The sequence below is a fragment of the Engraulis encrasicolus genome, chromosome 19, assembly GCF_034702125.1.
Source record: "Engraulis encrasicolus isolate BLACKSEA-1 chromosome 19, IST_EnEncr_1.0, whole genome shotgun sequence".
Classification (NCBI taxonomy): Eukaryota; Metazoa; Chordata; class Actinopteri; order Clupeiformes; family Engraulidae; genus Engraulis; species Engraulis encrasicolus.
This window is the reverse complement of record NC_085875.1, coordinates 1,576,258-1,596,925: the sequence shown is the minus strand read 5'-3', so window position 1 is coordinate 1,596,925 and position 20,668 is coordinate 1,576,258. Positions and strand designations below refer to the sequence as shown.

At 47.4% G+C, this 20,668-nt stretch overlaps 1 protein-coding gene across 1 annotated transcript in view; it reads left to right on the top strand.

Annotated features, from left to right (window-relative positions):
- The window catches only part of zgc:103755 (uncharacterized protein LOC449988 homolog), a 119,064-nt gene that overhangs the window by 34,789 nt on the left and 63,607 nt on the right, over positions 1-20,668 (top strand). Inside the window, exons 4-6 of the mRNA XM_063183415.1 lie at positions 57-150; positions 3,803-3,964; positions 7,811-7,929. Coding sequence (XP_063039485.1) covers positions 57-150; positions 3,803-3,964; positions 7,811-7,929 — 375 coding nt within the window. The remainder of the gene's footprint in view (positions 1-56; positions 151-3,802; positions 3,965-7,810; positions 7,930-20,668) is intronic.

Below are 20,668 nucleotides of genomic sequence, written 5' to 3'. Positions count from 1 at the left end.
GTGTTCTCCTTGTGTGTATTATAGTATATGTTTTCTCCTTGTGTGTGTGTGTGTAGATCCTGGCGCGTGGCTGCGGGGTGAATGACCGGGACGGCCTGACGGACATGAGTCTCCTCCACTACTGCTGTAAGGCCGGCGCTCCTGGCATCGGTGGGTCTTCACACATTACATAACACTACACAACATTACATTACATTTCACTACATTACATTACATTACATTACATTACATTACAATACAATACATGATACATATATGTTGTGTGTAGGCATGGCAGAGTTAGTAATGGAAGGGTAATGGATGACTAGGATTAGTTTCGTTATGAACGGCAGCTCTCTGTGAAGAGAAGGGTCTTTAGCGAGCTTCTTAAAACTTAAGAGGAAAGACCCTGCTGTGAACACTAGCTTTTTTAAACCTCAAAACGAGCTCCTCAAAAAAGCATTGCTGTCCTCATACTGTCTCAAAGAGAGTCGACAAATTCCCCTCATACTGGAGGAAAGCGCATGCAATATCATATGCAATGTGTCAACACTGAGCGTCGGCTTTTACCTTATAATGAACGGGAGCACTTTACTTGACGCCGGTGTCATAAGCGTGTCATTACAGTGTCATAATAGTGTCACGACACAGTCATAGACAAGTCATAAACATTATGTCTGTGTCATAAACATTTTCTGCCTGTTGGCCTCAAGTGACATTCGGTTATGGTTATGGCAAAGACAAACTTCATAAAATGTTCATGACATGGACATAATGTTTTTGACGCATGCATAACTGTGCCATGACACTACTATAACACTGTAATGACATGCTTATGACAATGGTGTCAAGTAAAGTGTTACCTTATAATGAATTCCACCATACTGCATTGGCGTCCTTTCATCATACCAAAGTGATAGTGCAATGTGTTTGTGTATAGATTTTGGTTATCTAATTACTAGAGATGCACCGGATCCTGATTTTTAGGATCCTGCCGGATACCGGATCCACTGCTTAAGATCCTGCCGGATCCGGAACCGGATGCCGGATCCTACGAAAGGGTTGAAACACATAGCCTACTCGCACACGTGGGCCCTTTTTATTACGCTGGCTCAAACTATTTTTTAGACTCATTGGCTTACTGCCACACTGCCTGCACTGGCCGCTTCCAAAGGGCTTTCACTCCATGCAGCAATTGGGGTTGTGAAAGACTGACTGAAAAACCTAGGCTAGAGATGCACCAGATCCTGATTTTTAGGTAACTGCCGGATACCGGATCCACTGCTTAAGATCCTGCCGGATCCGGATCCTGTGAAAAACCCTATTATCCTGCCGGATCCGGAACCGGATCTTGGATCCTGTGCATCTCTGCTAATTACAGAAACTTGCTCATGAATAAGAGAAAGCTGTGGCCTAGTGCAATGTTTCCCAACCTTTTTTGTCTTGTGTACCCCCAAGCCTTTTTGTTGTGCCATGAGTACCCCCTAAGTCAAGTTCTATATCGCTTTCTCCATCCCAATGTAACTAAGCTCCATATATTTGTTAACATTTAAAATGTTCCAAGTACCCCCTGCAGTGTGCTCGCGTACCCCTAGTGGTACACGTACCCCTGGTTGGGAAACACTGGCCTCTTGGTTAAGGAGGTGGGCTTTAGATCAGAGCATTGCAGGTTCGAATCCCACCCATACCACTCTCCATCACACTACCTGGCTTGAAGAGCCTTTGATCTAGGCACCTAACCCCAAACTGCTCCAGGGACTGTAATCAATACCCTGTACTTAAGAGGTGTAAAGGCATTTTGGTTAAAATGGCGTCAGCTAAGTGTAATGTGATGTAAATACTTTGATTAATGTGATTTAATAATGTGGTACTAAATCTTTTCACCAAATTAAAGAGCTGCTAATCTTCTTATCTCCCATGTACGTATAATCTTTAAAATGAATAAAAGAATAGTGTACATTCTTGGAGCAGAATCTTTTTTTTTAACAACCGCTATCTTTTTACCCACGGCTATCTTGTAAGCCCTTGCAGGCCTTAAATGTCTTTAATAATGTACAGAAGAGTGAAATATGGGGTGGGTTGCAGTAATACAGACTCTATCTTTTTTAAATGGTATTATTATTATTATTTAAATACAGACTGTATCTTAGCTCTAGGAGCTGATAGCTTACAGGAACACAAGAACCATCCTTTTCATCAGATACTGAAGCGAATTGAAAGTTAAAGCACATCATGTGATAAAAATAAACAACTGTTCACTAAGGAATGCTGGTCATGGAGGAGTGCTGCTTCACTTTTTTTCCCCTCATAAGCAGGTGCACTTTGGCTCAAGGAAATAAAGTTGCTTAAAATTACGGTCAGACTTAGCTCCAGGGTGCCTGTGGAATATTTGGCAGACCTTATCAACAGCCACAACTGGCTAAGTCTGACCATAATTTTAAGCAACTTAAAGCGCATCATGTTCTAAGATGTGTACACTTCCATCAACAGCACGAAATAACGAAAAACAACTTAATCACTCGATCATTTTTCTGACTCGCCAGATGATTTTCAATCAACATTTTAGCGGGATAGAAGGATAAGATCGTAGGAAAGAGGGAATATCCTGTACGAGACGCATGACCAGGTGTTCGAGCAAGTGAGGGCAGTCATGGGTGAGCGGTTAGGGCGGCAGATATGCATCTCAGAGGTTGCCGGTTCGACTCCCGACCCGCCAGGTTGGTGGGGGGAGTAATCAACCAGTGCTCTCCCCCATCCTCCTCCATGACTGAGGTACCCTGAGCATGGTACCGTCACACCGCACTGCTCCCCATGGGGCGCCACTGAGGGCTGCCCCCTTGCACGGGTGAGGCATAAATGCAATTTCGTTGTGTGCAGTGTGCAGTGTTCAGAGTTCACTTTTGTGCTGTGGAGTGCTGTGTCACAATGACAATGGGAGTTGGGCTTTCACTATCACTTTCAAGATCGTAGGAAAGAGAATATCCTGTACGAGATGCAACACCAGGTGTTCGAGCAAGTGTTGGAACTCACCAGCCAGGTCCAGTCATAACTTCTGCCTCTGCATGGCTTTTCTATATCTCTTTGGTAGGAGCAAGGTAGGATGACGTCGTGTGCACGGTGCCCGATGCATGCCTGTCTCAAAATCTACAGGTACACTGTAATGAAAAAGTGCTGTTCAAATAAACTAGTGGTGAGACTGTATTTCATCACGGAATACCAGCAGTTGATACAAATCTGAATACGGTATGAAAAGCAATGTTTCAAATGAAAAGTGTTTCCCACGACACTGCTTCGGACCACGCTGCCAAAAATTGCATGTGGGTTCTTCTGACAGCAGACCGTGGAAGCGGTCGCCAGAGCCATCGTTCACTTACTAATGACTCGCATAAGCATCGGCTGACTCGGGACAGTGATTAATTCAACATTTAATCCTACCTGGAGCCCCTTTAAACCTCGTCTATGAAATGTAGTAATACAACTTTCTCCAGAGCCAACTTTCCGTGACAAAACCGACGTTAAAGCCATATAATGACTGTTTTTCCATCACACGTGTCGGACCATGTTCTTGATGCACATCTGAGCACGCTAAAGTGAATCCTCTTTTTGATGGAAAACAGCACAACACAAAATGAGCTGTGAAGTAGGAATGTAAAATTGCCAAACACAAACACACACACACACACACACACACACACACACACACACACACACACACACACACACACACACACACACACACACACACACACACACACACACACACGCACGCACACACATTTCCATGTTCTGTCTCTGAGGTGTGTTTTTTCTTCTCTGTGCTCAGGCGATGCGGAGCGGGCAGCCGTGTTTGCGCGGCGTCTGCTGTTGCTAGGCGCCGAGCCGTCGCTACGGAGCCGCTGGACCAACATGAGCGCTCTTCACTACGCCGCCTACTTTGACGTCCCGCAGCTCATCAGAGTCGTGCTGGACGCCTCACAACCCGGAGGTGAGGGGTGAGGGGTGAGAGGGGGGTGGGGAAGGGGTTGTTTTCGGGGTTATAAAGAGGCCAACATTAGTAGCCTGATAAACCAGCCTAAATGTGAGACCGGAGTTATTTAGTCTGGCCCCGATGAACGATACCTCCGAAGATTGTTGATGAGAGATCTGCAGTCAAAGTCCCTACACCATTACATCACGGCTGTAATGTGTAGTGTGCACAAGGATACCGTAGACTAGTGGTTCTCAACTGGTGGGTCGGGACCCAAAAGTGGGTCGCGGAGGGTTCCTGGGTGGGTCGCGGAGCTGTGATGCAATGCACTAAAAATGACTATGATGTTGAAGACAGAGTGAAACATGGTTAATAGGACTTTTCCTCTCCACTACTTCATAAGACACATTGTATATCAGCATACAATGCAAATAATAATGCATATTATGAAACGCATGGTAATATTTTTTATTATTATTGGAAGAATCTGGCGGTGTGACACACAGTTTGGGTCACAACGTATCGACCACAGGAAATTGTGGGTCTCAAGACTATTCCAATTGAGAACCACTGCTGTAGACTATTGTGATACATACTGTATGTCTTCGTGGGTTTTAGAGAAAAGCCAGGATGGGTACTGCAGCTTTAATAGGTTATGGCCAGAGGCGAGCGAATGCAGCTGGAGCTAGCTGGACAAGCTAATTAGCTAACTCTAGAGAGAGGGCCGAGGGAGGAAAGGAGGGAGCGCATGGCAGAGGGAGGAGAGGAGAGGAGAGAGGGAGCGCATGGCAGACATCTCACTTAATCAATCTAGTTTGCCTGCCTCATGACTGTTGACGAACTGTTGATTAAAAACAAATTCAGTTGCTACCACCAGTACTGCCAACTAGATCTCTATGCTTAGACACACAGGGCTTACTCCCTCAGTGTGTTTAGGGGTTTTGTTGTACTGTAATGCCAATGCAAAAGTAAAGAAATGACGCTTAAGTCATCTTGTAACGAAACTCTTTCAATATTATGCATTCATTTAAGCTCTGGTCTCGCAGGGGCCAGACGCTGTGGATGTCCAACTTTGTTCTCCACATCTACTGTTAAGGAATGCTGTTATCTGCCAGTCAGGGGTGTAGTGGCCGTGGTAGGCCTACTCGGCAACCGTAACTCGGCCCATTCGTGAAGTCTTTACGAGAAAAACAGAAAAAATCAACTGTTGAGAAATTCTCTGCATTTATGCATGTATTATTGAAAATATAAAATGTGATAAAAATATAACCTGTATGGTGCCTTTACGAATGGACTCGTTTCTCGTGTTTGGGTGACGAAAGGGGAACTGTCTTGATACGCCCCAAAGAAGGCCGTGAGGGCCGAAACGTGTGAGTAAAAAGTAAAACATTTGTAACCTTAACTGCCTCAGAATTTCTCTGCCTACCTCTGTGTAATGAAAGCCTTAGGGGTCTGACACACCAAGGCGGTAACGCGGCGCGGAACGGCCGCGGTTTTTACCGGCGTCAGTGAAAATACATTGAAACCTATCTGTCCTTACACACCAACCGGCGGTAGTCGGGCGTCAGCGGCGCGGAAACCGGCTCCGCGCCGCGCTGGATTTGGAAAATAGAACTCGAGCGTATTTTTCACGCCGGCGACCGGCGGTGTCTCATTCAAATGAATGGCAAAGTAGCACGCTAGCTTTAGCTGTGGGGAGGGTTTTGAACAGGACTGGCCGCGCACGCCGACGCTGTCAGTGTGCAAGGCAGGGAAAAGCACGCCGGCCAAAACTAAGCAGAAAGACCGCGTCCGCCCTGCGACAGTTCCGTTCCGCCTTGGTATGTTTTGGCCCTTAGATACACACACGCACACACGCACGCATATGTGTGTGTGTGTGTGTGTGTGTGTGTGTGTGTGTGTGTGTGTGTGTGTATAGTGCAGTGCCGTGTAGTGTAGTGCGGTGAGGTGCGGTGCAGTGTAGTGTGCTGCGGTGCGGTGCGGTGCAGTGCAGTGTAGTGTAGTGTAGTACGGTGTGGTGTGGTGTGGTGTGGTGTAGTGCGGTGCGGTGCAGTGCAGTGTGGTGTAGTGCAGTGCAGTGTAGTGTGGTGTGGTGCAGTGCAGTGTAGTGTGGTGTAGTGCGGTGTACTGTAGTGAAGTGCGGTGCGGTGCGATGTAGTGTAGTGTGGTGTGGTGCAGTGTAGTGTGGTGTAGTGCAGTGTAGTGTGGTGTGGTGCAGTGCAGTGTAGTGTGGTGCAGTGCAGTGTAGTGCGGTGTACTGTAGTGAAGTGCGGTGCGGTGCGATGTAGTGTAGTGTGGTGTGGTGCAGTGGAGTGCGGTGTAGTGTAGTGTGCTGCGGTGTAGTGTAGTGTAGTGCGGTGTAGTGCAGTGTAGTGCGGTGTAGTGCAGTGTAGTGCGGTGTAGTGCGGTGCGGTGTAGTGTAGTGTAGTGCAGTGTAGTTAGTGTAGTGCAGTGTAGTGCGGTGCGGTGTAGTGCAGTGTAGTGCGGTGTAGTGCGGTGTAGTGCGGTGTAGTGCGGTGTAGTGTAGTGTGCTGCGGTGCGGTGAGGTGCAGTGTAGTGTAGTGTGAGGTGTGGTGCGGTGTGGTGTGGTGTGGTGTGGTGTGCTGTGGTGTGGTGGGATGCGGTGTGGTGCGGTGTAATGTAGTGTAGTGCAGTGTAGTGTGGTGTGGTTTGGTGCGGTGCGGTGCGGTGCGGTGCAGTACCCTTAACCAGAGATTCAGATTAAGATATGCCAACATAATAGGTTTCTATGGGCACCTAACGTGACCAGGTTCCGGTCTGCCTAAAAGAGCGTGTCATAATGCTCCTAGAATGAATAGAACAGTCCTTAGGTCTGCATAAAGGGGGATTTCCCCCCCTCCCCCTTGCGACAGTAGAACCCGGAAACAATGGGCCAACGGAACATCTCTCTTATCCACTCTCTCTGCCTTAACTCTGCTAAACTCTGTTTGTTCTGCTCTCTACCTCCCTCTAGAGGTGGATGCCACGTGTGGCGACTTTCACTTTGGCACGGCTCTCCACATCATATGTGAGAGGGGGAGAGACATAGAGTTAGAAAATAACACTAGAGATGACACAGCAATTTGCAACAGCACTGGGAAATGGCACATGGAGCTTCCAACTTCCGTAGGTAGTGTAGGCACCTTCAGTCAATGCAAGTCAATGGAGAACACGCTCACCCGTGTCAAAAAATGGACTAAAACTGTGTGAATATGAAGTAACACATTAATCAAAGACCAGATTTGAAATGTCAGGCTAAATATCTACTTAAATCATATGAGTTGATAAAATACATTTAAAAATCAAATTATATTAATTATGTACATATTTAGCAACACACTTCAACTATTGTCCTTGTATAGTGTATTGATGGACATTTTCACATGATTAAGCCATTTTTGACAGAGGTGAGCCTCCTTTTCCATTCATTTCCATTTCTCCGGCCTACCTACAAGTAATGGCTGCCACAGATTGCCGTGAAAAGGGGGGTGGGGTCACCTCTAGAGTGCGTCTTAATGCGACCTTGCCTCCTCCACTTGCGCTTGTCTCCTCGTCCCGCCTCCTGGCCCCCCCTCCGTGGATAAAGCGATAAAGTTTCCCAGCTGTCAGCCTAGCCACAACAACTTTTGAGGGACTGTTTTTCATTCACCATCCCAATTGCAAATGAGAAAAAGACTCTACAATTGAGCTTTTGCATTGATTGCTTTTATTGAAATATAATGCTGTTGTCAGTGATGTCATCATGACGAGAAGCAAGTGGAGGAGGCAAGTGGAGGAGGTAAGGTCGCATATTAAGACGCACTCCTAGTGTTATTTTCTACCTCTATGAGTGTCCCTTTTGTTCTGCTCTCTACCTCCCTCTAGAGGTGGACGCCACGTGCGGCGACTTTGACTTCGGCACCGCTCTCCACATCGCCGCCTCCAACCTCTGCAGCGCGGCCGTCAAGTGCTTGCTGGAGCTGGGAGCCAACCCTGCCTTCAAGGCAAGTCTCAGCACATTATATTCTACTGTTATATAATAATTATAATAATAATAGTATTAATAGTAATAATAATAATAATAATGATGATGATGATGATGATGATGATGATGATGATGATGATGATGGTGGTGGTGGTGGTGGTGGTGGTGGTGGTGATGATGATGATGATGATGATGATGATGATGATGATGATGATGATGATGATGATGATGATGATGGTGGTGGTGGTGGTGATGGTGATGATGATGATGATAATACTAATCATGATGGTGGTGATGATGATGATGATGGTGGTGGTGGTGGTGGTGGTGATGTTGGTGGTGGTGGTGATGATGATGATAATAATAAAAATAATTATCGTGCATTTTATTTCAATGTGCCTTTCAAAACACTCAAGGACACTGTACAGAGACAGGCAATAATACAAACACAAGACACATTAAAAGCCCATAGATTGTAAACACAAAAGAAAATAAAACAATATTAAAAAAGTCATAAAGAATAGGCTAACTGAAACAGATGCGTTTTGAGCCTTGATTTGAACAGGGGTAGAGAGTCAATATTGCGGATAGCTGTACTCCCCATGTTACTGAGGAGGGCAGAGGGGACAGAGGAGGAGGATGGAGGAGTAGGAACAGAGTGTATATGTGTTATCATTTGTATTATTATTATGCATGTGGTAATCCTATCTATATAACAAAATAGGGTGCAACTTGTATCAAGTGTCTTTTTTAATTTGCACATCATTCGCAAACAAAAGACACGTGATGCAAGGTGACCCCCTTTTTTTTGGTATATTTGAGGCCATCGTTTGGGCCAGAACCCTTAAAGTAAATAATGAGCTCTGAGTGAAGCCTGCTCCAAGCTAGCCAGGACGTAACACCTTCACCGTTGCTACTTAGTCAGGTCAAGAGCAATGCAAGTACTTTCTGAGGTCCTGCTTTTGGCAGCTCTGACACGACAAAAAATAAAAATCAACAGGCAACCCACGTTCATCACCTCCTGAACAGGCAACCCACGTTCATCACTTCCGCAATGTTTTGATTGTTGTCTTGGTGTTCGGATCGCAAAAAGTTTCAGCTAAATCCCCATGAAAATTAATTAATTTCCGAATCGATAATGCACTCTGCAAACATATACAGCATCAGCATTAGGGCTAATGCACTACCTGAAGCACGAAGCAAATAACATAAATCAGGAAGAGGAGTACATAAATAAATAAATAAATAAATAAATAAATAAATAAATAAATAAAGAGAGAAGTGGAAAGTACATTTCTCAAGGTGGGAAAGGAGAGCAGAGCAGAGCGAAGGAGGAGAGAGGAGAGGAGAAGAGAAGAGAGGAGAGGAGAGGGGAGGAAGGTCGAGGAGATGAGAGGAGAGAGGATAGGAGAGGATAGGAGAGGGGAGGAGAAGAGAAGAGAGGAGAGGAGGGAGAGAGGAGAGGAAAGAAGAAGAGAAGAGAGGAGAGGAGAGGGGAGGAAGGTCGAGGAGATGAGAGGAGAGAGGATAGGAGAGGGGAGGAGAGGAGAGAAGAGTAGAGGAGAGAGAAGAGGGAGAGGAGAGAGAAGAGAAGAGCAGAGAAGAGAAGGAAAGAGCATAGAATAGAAGAGAGAAGAAGAGAGGGGAGGAAGGTCGAGGGGAGGGGAGGGGAGGAGAGGAGAGGAAAGGAAAGGAGGAGAAGGGGAGAGAGGAGAGAAGAGGAGAGGAGAGGAGGTGTGAGAAGAGAAGAGAAGAGGAGGAGAGGAGAGGAAGAGAGGAGAGGAGAGGAGAAGAGAAGAGATGAGAGGAGAGGGGAGGAAGGATGGGGAGATGAGAGGAGAGAGGAGAGGGGAGGCGAGGAGAGGAGAGGAGAGGAAAGGAGGAGAAGAGGAGAGGAGAGAAGAGGGGAGGAGAGGAGATGAGAGAGGAGGGGAGGAGAGGAAAGGGAAGGAGAGAAGAGGGGAGGAGAGAAGAGTGGAGTGGAGGAGAGGAGAGGAGAGAAGAGTGTTGAGAAGAGGGGAGGGGAGGGGAGGAGAGCAGAGGAGAGGAGAGGAGAGCAGAGCAGAGGAGAGGAGAGCAGAGGGGAGGGGAGGAAGGTCGAGGAGATGAGAGGAGAGAGGAGAGGAGAGGAGAGGAAAGGAAAGGAGGAGAAGAGAGGAGAGGAGAGGAGAAGAGAAGTGGAAAGGAGAGGAAAGTCAAAGTGAGCAGAGGGGAAAGGAGAGGAGAGGAGGTGTGAGAAGAAGAGAAGAGAAGAGAAGAGAAGAGAAGAGAAGAGAAGAGAAGAGAAGAGAAGAGAGGAGAGGAGAGGAGAGGTGTAGGGTATTGTGCTAGTAGCGGTAAGAAAAAAGGCCTACATAACAGAACTACATAACACTGTGTCTTGTCTCGTCTGGTCAGGAGGGTTCGGGGAAATCAACTGGCCACAGAAGGATGCAGCTCAGCTTAGCAAGCCTGTCACTCAGTCAGTCAGAGAGAGAGATGGGGTGAGGGGCTGAGGCATCGACGTACGGAGAGATGGGGTGATGGGGTGATGGGCATTGGCCTACAGAGAGATGGGGTGAAGCATCGACGTACGGAGAGATGGGATGATGGGGTGATGAGGTGAGGGGTATTGGCCTACAGAGAGATGGGATGATGGGGTGAGGGGCATTGGCCTACAGAGAGATGGGGTGAGGGGCATTGGCCTACAGAGAGATGGGGTGAGGGGGTGAGGGGTGATGGGGAGAGGGGTGATGGGGTGATGGGGCGATGGGGTGATGGGGCATTGGTCTACAGAGAGATGGATTGAGGCATTGGCCTACAGCAGTGATTCTCAAAGTGTGGTCCGGGGACCACTTGTGGTCCGCGACAGAGCTCAGGTGGTCCGCGAGTGGATTTCTACTTTTCCAAGACAAGCTAGCTGTATGCTCTTTTTGTAACATTATTACAAGGCATAAACATAGCTGAAGTCTTCTTTTCACCACAATAAGACAGGCTTGTAATGTGAAAAAGTAAATGGTCTGTATCCAAATTAACAGTGTCAAATTAGCACATGTCAACTGTCAATTCATTTGACAGGTGGTCCTTGAAGATATTTGAGGGGACAAAGTGGTCCTCGGTCTGAAAAAGTTTGAGAAACACTGGTCTACAGAGAGATGGGGTGATGGGGTGAGGGGGGCATTGGCCTACAGAGAGATGATGAGGTGATGGGGTGAGGCATTGGCCTACAGCAGGGATGAGGTGGCCTTGGAGAGGGGGCCTTTCTTGTTGTCTGGCCCCAGGGCCCCATGGAGGGAGGCCTTGGAGGGGATGGAGAGGGGGCCTTTCTTGTTGTCTGGCCCCAGGGCCCCATGGAGGGAGGCCTGTCTTGTTGTCTGGCCCAGGGGCCCATGGAGGGGGGCCTTACTTGTTGTCTGGCCCAGGGGCCCATGGAGTTATAACCCACCCCTGCAGAGTACCCTGACCATCCTGGGAGCAGGCTGCCATAGCTGGGAACCATCACACACACACACACACACACAGTATGTGGACACACACACACACACACACACACACACACACACACACACACACACACACACACACACACACACACTATGTGGACACACACACACACACACACACACACACACACATACACACAGTATGTGGGCACACACACACACACACACACACACACACACACACACACACACACGCACATACACACGGGCACACTGACAAGTAGGATGACTGACACACACACATATGAACCAGCACACACAAGTACAAACCATTCCAGCATTGTTATTCCAGAGGACTCCATGTCATTCATTGCATTTCTTTTTTTTTTAAAGTATTTTTTGGGGGCTTTTCAGCCTTTATTGGTTTTTGTGAGACAGGATAGTGGAGGAGAGACAGGAAGTGAGCTGGAAGAGAGAGACGGGGAAGGACCGGCAAAGGACCCGGACCGGGAATCGAACCCGGGTTGGCCGAGTGGTAAACGTGTGCCCTACCGTATCAGCCACGGTAGGGCCATTCATTGCATTTCTGCTTGCCGACAGTGTGCCACCAACATCAGGGGATGTTCTCTCCCTTTATCTGTTTTTTTTTTGCAGGCGTTGTTCTGCATGTTCTGTGGCCTCCGATGATGAACATTACGTAACAAACCCATTTATTTTTCGGACTGATGGTGTTTCCTTACATTTCATCACCCGAGGGCCATAGTTAGAGCCACAGAAGCCGAGTGTAGCGGAGTGGAGTGGCGCAGAAGAGAGGAGACGAGAGGAGACGAACCCCCCCCCCTTTTTTCTCGCCGCCATTCGTTAATCTCTTTAAAGTTTCAGACAGTGAAATTGTTTGGTCTCGGTTATAAAAGAGGCCTTTCATCCCTACCATCATTTAGCTTTTGTTATTCGTCCGTCGCTCGCCTGCTAGAATTGTGTCCTGGCAATGGAAATTGATATGTAGACATAACAGGACACTGCAGAAGTATTAAAGGGGTATGCCACTATTTTGTAGCTAAGCTAGTGAAAGTCAATGGATCACTGTAGCATGTAGCATCCTACACGGATCCATTGACTTTCACTAGCTTAGCCACATGCTCCCTCTTTTGACTTGTCTTAAAGCAAGACAACAGCTCACATGAAAAATAAGACACTCTACCACCTCTATAAACCCTGGCCAACGATTTTAACTGTATTAAGCACCAAAATAGTGGCATGCCCCTTTAACTTGACCCCGTTAACCTGTGAAGACATGCAGACACTTGCTTAGTCATTTCCACAACCTTTCTAGTCAACATTACATTACATTACATTACATTACACGTAGCTGACGCTTTCATCCTCTCCACAACTTACAATTGTTATTCACAGGGTATTGGTTACAGTCCCTGGAGCAATGTGGGTTCAGGGGCCTTGCTGCTCAAGGTCACCTCAGCCATGGATGGAGGTGTAGGGAGAGGTAATGGTGGGATACGAACCTGCAACCCTCTGATCTTAAGACCACCTCCCTAACCACTAGGCCACAGCTGCCTATGATGTAGTAGAGCAGTGGTTCCCAACCTTTTTCTTAAGGGACCCATGTTTTTACTATTGTAAGCTTTGGTGACCCAACCACGCGAGCGCCCGCACGAGACGGAGTCACAAGACGCCCTCCGTTTCTTGCGAAAACTTATTTTAGTTATTTAATTCCTCAATTCGTCTTTGGTCAAATATAGAATAAATGTTTAATGTAGCACTTACAATTTGTTGCATCTATGCATTTATTAGTTAAATGCTTTGTCTTTTATTCAACATGGGCTATATATATTTAAAACGAAACCCCTTAAAATCAAGAGGGCTCCGCGACCCCCTGTGGATCTTTGGCGACCCATAAGGGGGGTCCCGACCCATAGGTTGGGAACCACTGGAGTAGAGTAGAGTAGAGTAGAGTAACTTTATTGATCCCCAGGGGGAAATTCAGGAAATGAAGCATGGTGATGTGGAATACATTTGGTTAATCTATTAGGGTTTTCAAACAGGCACTGGACTGCTTTTCTTATCCCATTGACGCCTAAGGCACCTGCAAAAAAGGGTGCTGAATGCCTGAACCTTTTTAAGAAATGTGTTCATTCATCTCAAACAAACAGAGATTTTTTAATAAAGTTGTCTCAAATCTCATGAGCCTGAATGTTGTGTAATGCAGCTCCAGGCGCCAGGGCCAATGTTGCACAAGGCAACATCAGGCATCAATGGGTTAAGCTAAGGCCTTTCATGTATGGACATAATTATTTGGAACCACTTACCTTTCCATCATATTTACCCACTGAGACACTTTGTACAGTATAAAGATGAAAGCCCATTTGGAAAACTCCAACTCCCATTGTCATTGTGACACAGCACTCCACAGCACACACAAGTGAACACTGCACACAACGAAATTGCATTTATGCCTCACCCGTGCAAGGGGGCAGCCCTCAGTGGCGCCCCATGGGGAGCAGTGCGGTGGGACGGTACCATGCTCAGGGTACCTCAGTCATGGAGGAGGATGGGGGAGAGCACTGGTTGATTACTCCCCCCACCAACCTGGCGGGTCGGGAGTCGAACCGGCAACCTCTGGGATGCAAGTCTGACGCCCTAACCGCTCGCCCGTGTATACACATTTACCGTAGCTTGGTGTCTTTACCCCATCACCAGATGCATGTCCGTGACTGTCCATTGGAGGGCAGCATTGCGCTATTCTACAAAGCCCCAGCCAGCGTCATTGAGGCCGAGTGACAATGTTTCAAGTGCAGAGCCAACAGTACAGAGGCAGGCAGGCGGCAAGCGAGCAGGTGAGAAAGCAAGCAAGCGGAGGGTGTCATGACGGTCGATGGCACGTAGGGGTCTTTTGGCCCTGTATAGCAGTGATTCCCAACCTATGGGCTGGGGCCCACTGATGGGCCCTGAAGGTATTCCAAGTGGACCTTGAAATCATTATCCAAAAATAATAATCATATTTTGGTGTGTGTTGTTGTTGATTTATTTGAGTTTTATTCTTAATTGGGTCAGAGGTGGGCCCCGAACATTTTTGACAATTTCGAGTGGGCCCCGAGTTGAAAAAGGTTGGGAACCCCTGCTGTATAGAATAAGGGAGCGTAGGGTGTCATGACAGTCGATGGCCCGTAGGTGTTTTTTGGCCCTGTATAGAATAATGAAGCTGAGGGTGTCATGGCGGCCCGTAGGGGTCTTTTGGCCCTGTATAGTATAATCAAAGAAAGTGGATCTAATAAGAAGCGTCATTTTGTATCCAATTTATATCGGGTGAACGCCCCTTTAGGAGACCTTCGGTTAGGAGACCTTTGGAGTCCTGAGGTTGAGAATCAATGAAGTTCCCTTAGCGCTGTAGATGGCGGTAGCGCACTTCTTGCGCAAACACCTCAAAAAGAGAAGAAGAAGTAGGGGACAACGCCCCCTTAGGAGACCCAACTTAAGCACACATGCTTTTGCATTGGGTGGGCATGTTTTGCGATATCTTGCTCTGATTCAGTATTTTTGGTATAATGAAGCGGAGGGTGTCATGACGGTCGATGGCCCGTAGGGGTCTTTTGGCCCTGTCTAGTACAGTGTAATGGCCAGAGCTAAGGGGAGGGATAACACAGTCCGGCTGTAATTGGGGCCTACTGTACTGTACACTCGGCTCACCGTGAAGGAAAGAGCATAGCAAAGGCTTAGCTCCCTTTTTCTTAACTGTTTAATGAAATGAAATCACAGACACATTCTGCTCTCTGCTCTCTACCTCTGCTCTCTCTCTCTCCATCCCTCTCTCTCTCATTCTCTCTCTCCATCCATCTCTCTCTCTCTCCTCTCTCTATCTCTCCATCTCTCTCTCTCCATCCCTCTCTCTCTCTCCATCCCTCCTTCTCCCATCCCTCTCTCTCTCTCTCTCTCTCTCTCCCCGTCTGTTCTCTTTGTGACAGTGTGTCGTGGCCGCTGGCTCCTTGCTCCTCCATGTGCCACATTATGCCCTAATAAGTGGCTTCATCCCTCTTAACCACGCCACCCCCCCACCCCCCGCGCACAACGCCACCCTCCCCCCCCCACACGCACACACACACACAACCCCCTCCCCCACATGCGGCCCGCTCGGCCATTTCATGCGGCCCTCAGAGCCTTTTCAAGAAAAAAAAGGCAGATTCATATGGTCACTCATTCTTAAATTGGCTACCTAAACCAAGGGTCTTGGAAACCTAAGATTACTAAAGTCCACATCTAGATACAATTAGCAGGAATGGCATAACTGACAATGGTGTAATTATGCTGCCGCACACAATTTCTTATTATTGGCACAGGCAAGTTGTCTACGACATCCGGGCCTTTGGTCAACTTTCTAAACCCAATGCGGACCTTGGGCCAAAATAATTGCCCACCCCTGGACCAGGGAGTGCAGCTTAGCCGCCTTTCCTGACTGTTCAGTGATCTACCACGACACCCCTTCTGAGGATTATCACCATTAACCAGATCTGCCCCCACCACCCCATTCATCTAGACATCACCCCCAAATAAATCATATGTAGCTTTTTAGGAGACCGCGGGCCCAGGGATGGCGAGGTGTGCTGGGTGTGTCTGCTGCTTTTTAGCAGGCCGTCGGAAGGTGTGTGTGTGTGTGTGTGTGTGTGTGTGTGTGTGTGTGTGTGTGTGTGTGTGTGTGTGTGTGTGTGTGTGTGAGGGGGGTGGGGTTGTATATTTGTGTGTGTGGGTCCTGGGTATGATGCTTTGTACAAGGATACAAGGATACAAGGATACAAGGATATTTATTTGTCATGTACATAGAGACACTTTAGTGTCACTTGTAATGAAATGCGTGGCCGTTGCAAAACAAGTGTGCAGAAGAAGGGTGAAGAAGAAATAAAATAGAAATAAAAATAAAAAGTAAAAAGGTGTGTGTGTGTGTGTGTGTGTGTGTGTGTGTGTGTGTGTGTGTGTGTGTGTGTGTGTGTGTGTGTGTGTGTGTGTGTTCAATCAAAGTAATTAGGAGGAATTCAGTAAGCAAATGGCATGAGGAAAAAAGCTCTTTCTCAGTCTCTCAGTTCTAGCTCTGTGACAGCACAGTCGCCTTCCAGATCTCAGTTTTTTAAATAGTCCATATCCTGGGTGTGACTGGTCTTTGAGAATGTTACGGGCCCTAGATAGCACTCTCTTTGTGTATAAGTCTTTCACGGTAGGGAGAGGTTGACGAATACAGCGCTCAGCAGAGCGCACTATCCTTTGTAGTTCTTTCTGTTCACGCACTGTGGCGTTTCCGTACCAGGTGATGATGGACCCTGTTAAGATGCTCTCCACTGCTGAGGAGTAGAAGGCTTTTAGGATGGGTGTGGAAACTTTGAACTTTTTCAATAGGCGCAGAAAGTACAGTCTCTGCCTGGATTTCTTAATGATGTTGTGTGTGTTGTTTGTCCATGTTAAGTCATTTGTGATGTGAACACCAAGGTATTTAAAGCACTCTACCCTCTCAACTGGTTGCTTGCAGATGGAAAGTGGAGTGTAGTTTCCCTTCTTTTTCCGAAAGTCCACCACCATTTCCTTAGTCTTGCTTACGTTTAGTGCCAGGTTGTTGTGCTGGCACCATTGTGAGATGTTACAAACTTCATTTATATATGCCTGTTCATCGTTATTATTGATCAGTCCCACCACTACAGTGTCATCAGCAAACTTGATGATGGAATTCTGACTGCTGCTGGCTCTGCAGTCATGGGTGTAAATGTTGTAGAGTAGGGAGCTTAACACACAACCTTGAGGTGATCCAGTGCTGATGGTGAGGGTGTTAGATGTTGTGCCACCCACTCTAACAACCTGCGTGCGGCTTGTGAGAAAGTTTAACACCCAGTTGCATAGAGGTAAGTCTAGCCCCAGTGACTTCATCTTCCTGACAAGAGTGAGGGGAATTATGGTGTTGAATGCTGAACTATAATCAATGAACAGCATTCTCACATAATTACCCTTTCCTCTGTCTAGATGTGATAGTGTGGTATGCAACAAATTTGAGATGGCATCGTCCCTTGACCTGTTCTCTCTATAGGCAAACTGGAGAGGATCAAATGAGCTAGGCAGGGATGTACATATGAAGGACTTCACTAGCTTCTCAAAACACTTCATCACCATTGATGTCAGAGCCACTGGACGGTAGTCATTGAGGCATGTTGGACTTTTGCCTTTTGGAACTGGCACAATTATGGATTGCTTAAAGCAAGATGGAACTACTCCTGTGGCTAAAGAGGCATTGAATATTTGTGTAAACACAGGGCCTAACTGATAGGCACAAGATTTTAAGAGTCTGCCAGATATGCCATCAGGTCCTGCAGCTTTCCTGCATTTAGCTCTTTTAAAAACGTTTATGACATCTTCTTCAGACACAAATAAAGTATTACCTTCAAATGAGTCTGTTTGTGATGGTATAGAGTCTTGGGTGTCAAAACGCGCATAGAAGGCGTTTAGCTCATCTGCGAGATTGTCACTCACGCTGGTATTGGAGGGGGGCTTGCTTGAAAACCCTGTGATATTTCTCAGGCCACTCCACACACGAGCTGGGTCTCCTTCGTTGAAGTCGGATTCCAGTTTGTCCCTGTAGCGTCTTTTTGCACTCTTGATGGTTTTCCTAAGATTGTATGCGGCGTTTTTGTAGCTTGTCATGTCCCCTGAGGCGGTCCCTTCATTGAAGGCATGTGTGCGCAATGACAACGCGTTACGCACTTCACGATCCACCCATGGTTTTTGGTTTGGGAAGACCTTAATTGTCACCGTCGGAATGATGTTGTCCGTCAGTAGGTTGATGTAGCTGATTACAACTTCAGTGAATTCGTTGATGTTGTCCGTTGACGAGCGAAACATCTCCCAGTCGGCGTCGCTAAGTGCGTCCTGCAACGTGGCCACAGAATGGTCTGACCAGCGTTTTACCTCGCGTGTCACTGGGGGGTCTCTTTTATTCCTCTGAAGGTATTTAGGGACGAGAAACACAGCAGCATGGTCGGACTTCCCAAAGGCTGGTAGTGGTGTTGCTTTGTAACTGTCCTTGAACTGGGTGTAACAGTGATCAAGCGTACTGTTGCCGCGGGTAGGGAAGTTTACATGCTGGGAAAACTCGGGCATTACGCGGTTTAATTTTGCCCTGTTAAAGTCTCCGGCTATAATCTGGGCAGCCTCAGGGTGTTGTTGTTTTCTGTTTAAGACGCCCTGGAGGAGGAGGGTGGTGGGAGTGTGTGTGTGTGGGTGGGGGGGGGGGTGGGGGCTGGGTGTGTGGTTAGGTACTGTAGGTTTATGGCGGGAGGTGCTGGGTGTGTGGGTAGGCTACTGTAGGTTTATGGGGGGGGGGGGGGTGGTGGATAAGCGAGGGGGGGGGGGGGGGGTGCTGTGTGTGTGTGGAGGGGAGGTTCTAGGTGTGTGGGTACTAGGTATTTTAGGTTTATGGAGGGGAGGTGGTGGCAAGCGAGGGGGGGGGGGGGGGGGTGCTGTGTGTGTGTGGAGGGGAGGTTCTGGGTGTGTGGGTACTAGGTATTTTAGGTTTATGGAGGGGAGGTGGTGGCAAGCGAGGGGGGGGTGCTGTGTGTGTGTGTGGAGGGGAGGTTCTGGGTGTGTGGGTACTAGGTATTTTAGGTTTATGGAGGGGAGGTGGTGGCAAGCGAGGGGGGGGGTGCTGTGTGTGTGTGGAGGGGAGGTTCTGGGTGTGTGGGTACTAGGTATTTTAGGTTTGTGGAGGGGAGGTGGTGGCAAGCGAGGGGGGGGGTGCTGTGTGTGTGTGTGTGGAGGGGAGGTTCTGGGTGTGTGGGTACTAGGTATTTTAGGTTTATGGAGGGGAGGTGGTGGCAAGCGAGGGGGGGGGTGCTGTGTGTGTGTGTGTGGAGGGGAGGTTCTGGGTGTGTGGGTACTAGGTATTTTAGGTTTATGGAGGGGAGGTGGTGGCAAGCCAGTTTGTTCACTGAGATTCTTTGTTTCGTTTCTACCTGTTTTCAAAGGATTTTTTTTCTCCTTTCTTCTTAAGAAGTGCAAAATGATTTTTCATTTTGCTGGTTTGCTGCGAGCTGTGTGTGTGAGTGTGAATGTTCGTGTGTATGTGAGTGTGTGTGTGTGTGCGTTTGTATGTGTGTCTGTGCGTGCGTGCGTGCGTGTGGTGTGTTAAACGAGGTGACTATAGTGCGTAGGGCCAAGGACTTGAAGGAGAGCTTTGAGGACTCCAGGTGATTTATATTCGCCGGTGGGTGTGAACACTCATTGGCGAAGGTGTACAAGACTAATGTCGCCTTCACGGGCTCGGGACCTCTTGAGACAGCTGACGACACTGCTCACATGACAATCGAGTTCTGGACTTTGGCGCATAAACGCCACTGATTCCGGAACAGTCGGGAATCATGCGTGTTTTGTTTTGGTTCTTTTCTTTTTTTCACCTCCACCTGAGCCTCCACACCCATGACATATCATTTTAGCTGAAGTAAACTAAATTAAACAGTCAGAGACCAGCATTGCTGTCATATATGCATCTGCAATTGAATGACATCAACTGGTGTTGTTGATAGTGATTACAAGACGATATTTTAGCTTTTATGATACTGTTTACATGTCAGTTGCATGCATGGGCGCCATGTTGATGATGCGTGTGTCGTCACACAAAACACAAGCTCGGGAACTCGTTGTTCTATACTTCCGCCAGAGATCAACCTCGATAATTATCGATCTGGCATTGCGTCACCAAATGTTCACTCCCACTTTCCCGAGGTTTTAGGTCGGCTTTCTGGGGATTCTCGACTTTTTGAATGAGCTATAAAGCCCCCATAATGAAAATGACGTTAGTGATTTCGTTACGTGACGTTAGTGACGTTCGCTCAGATAATGCACATCTCGCCACTTTGCTACAGTCTTAAATACGTTTTCACGCTCCAGCGCCCCCCCACCCCCAGCCACACACTCTGTCCCGCCAGCTAATGAAAGAAGAGAAGCGAGTGTCCAGGTGTCCACCTGCGAGATTTAACCTGAAACCTCTAGGGATGCACCGATACTGATACTGGTATTGGTATCGGCACCCGATACTGCTCATTATACTCATACTCGTACTCTTCAAGCACTTGCCGATACCTGGAACGATACTGCTATTACACAAAACAATGCAAAATCTTGTCACGTTCTGTGGACTTGAAAGCAGCATGGAAAAAAGTGCCACCTCATACATTTACTAACATTTAAATCTACATGGAAATGGACAATGTGACAAATATCACAGGCTGAAAAAAACAAGGCCATGCATTTATTTTCGTTGCATTTTGGTGGTAAAAGGTATCTGTATCGGTACAA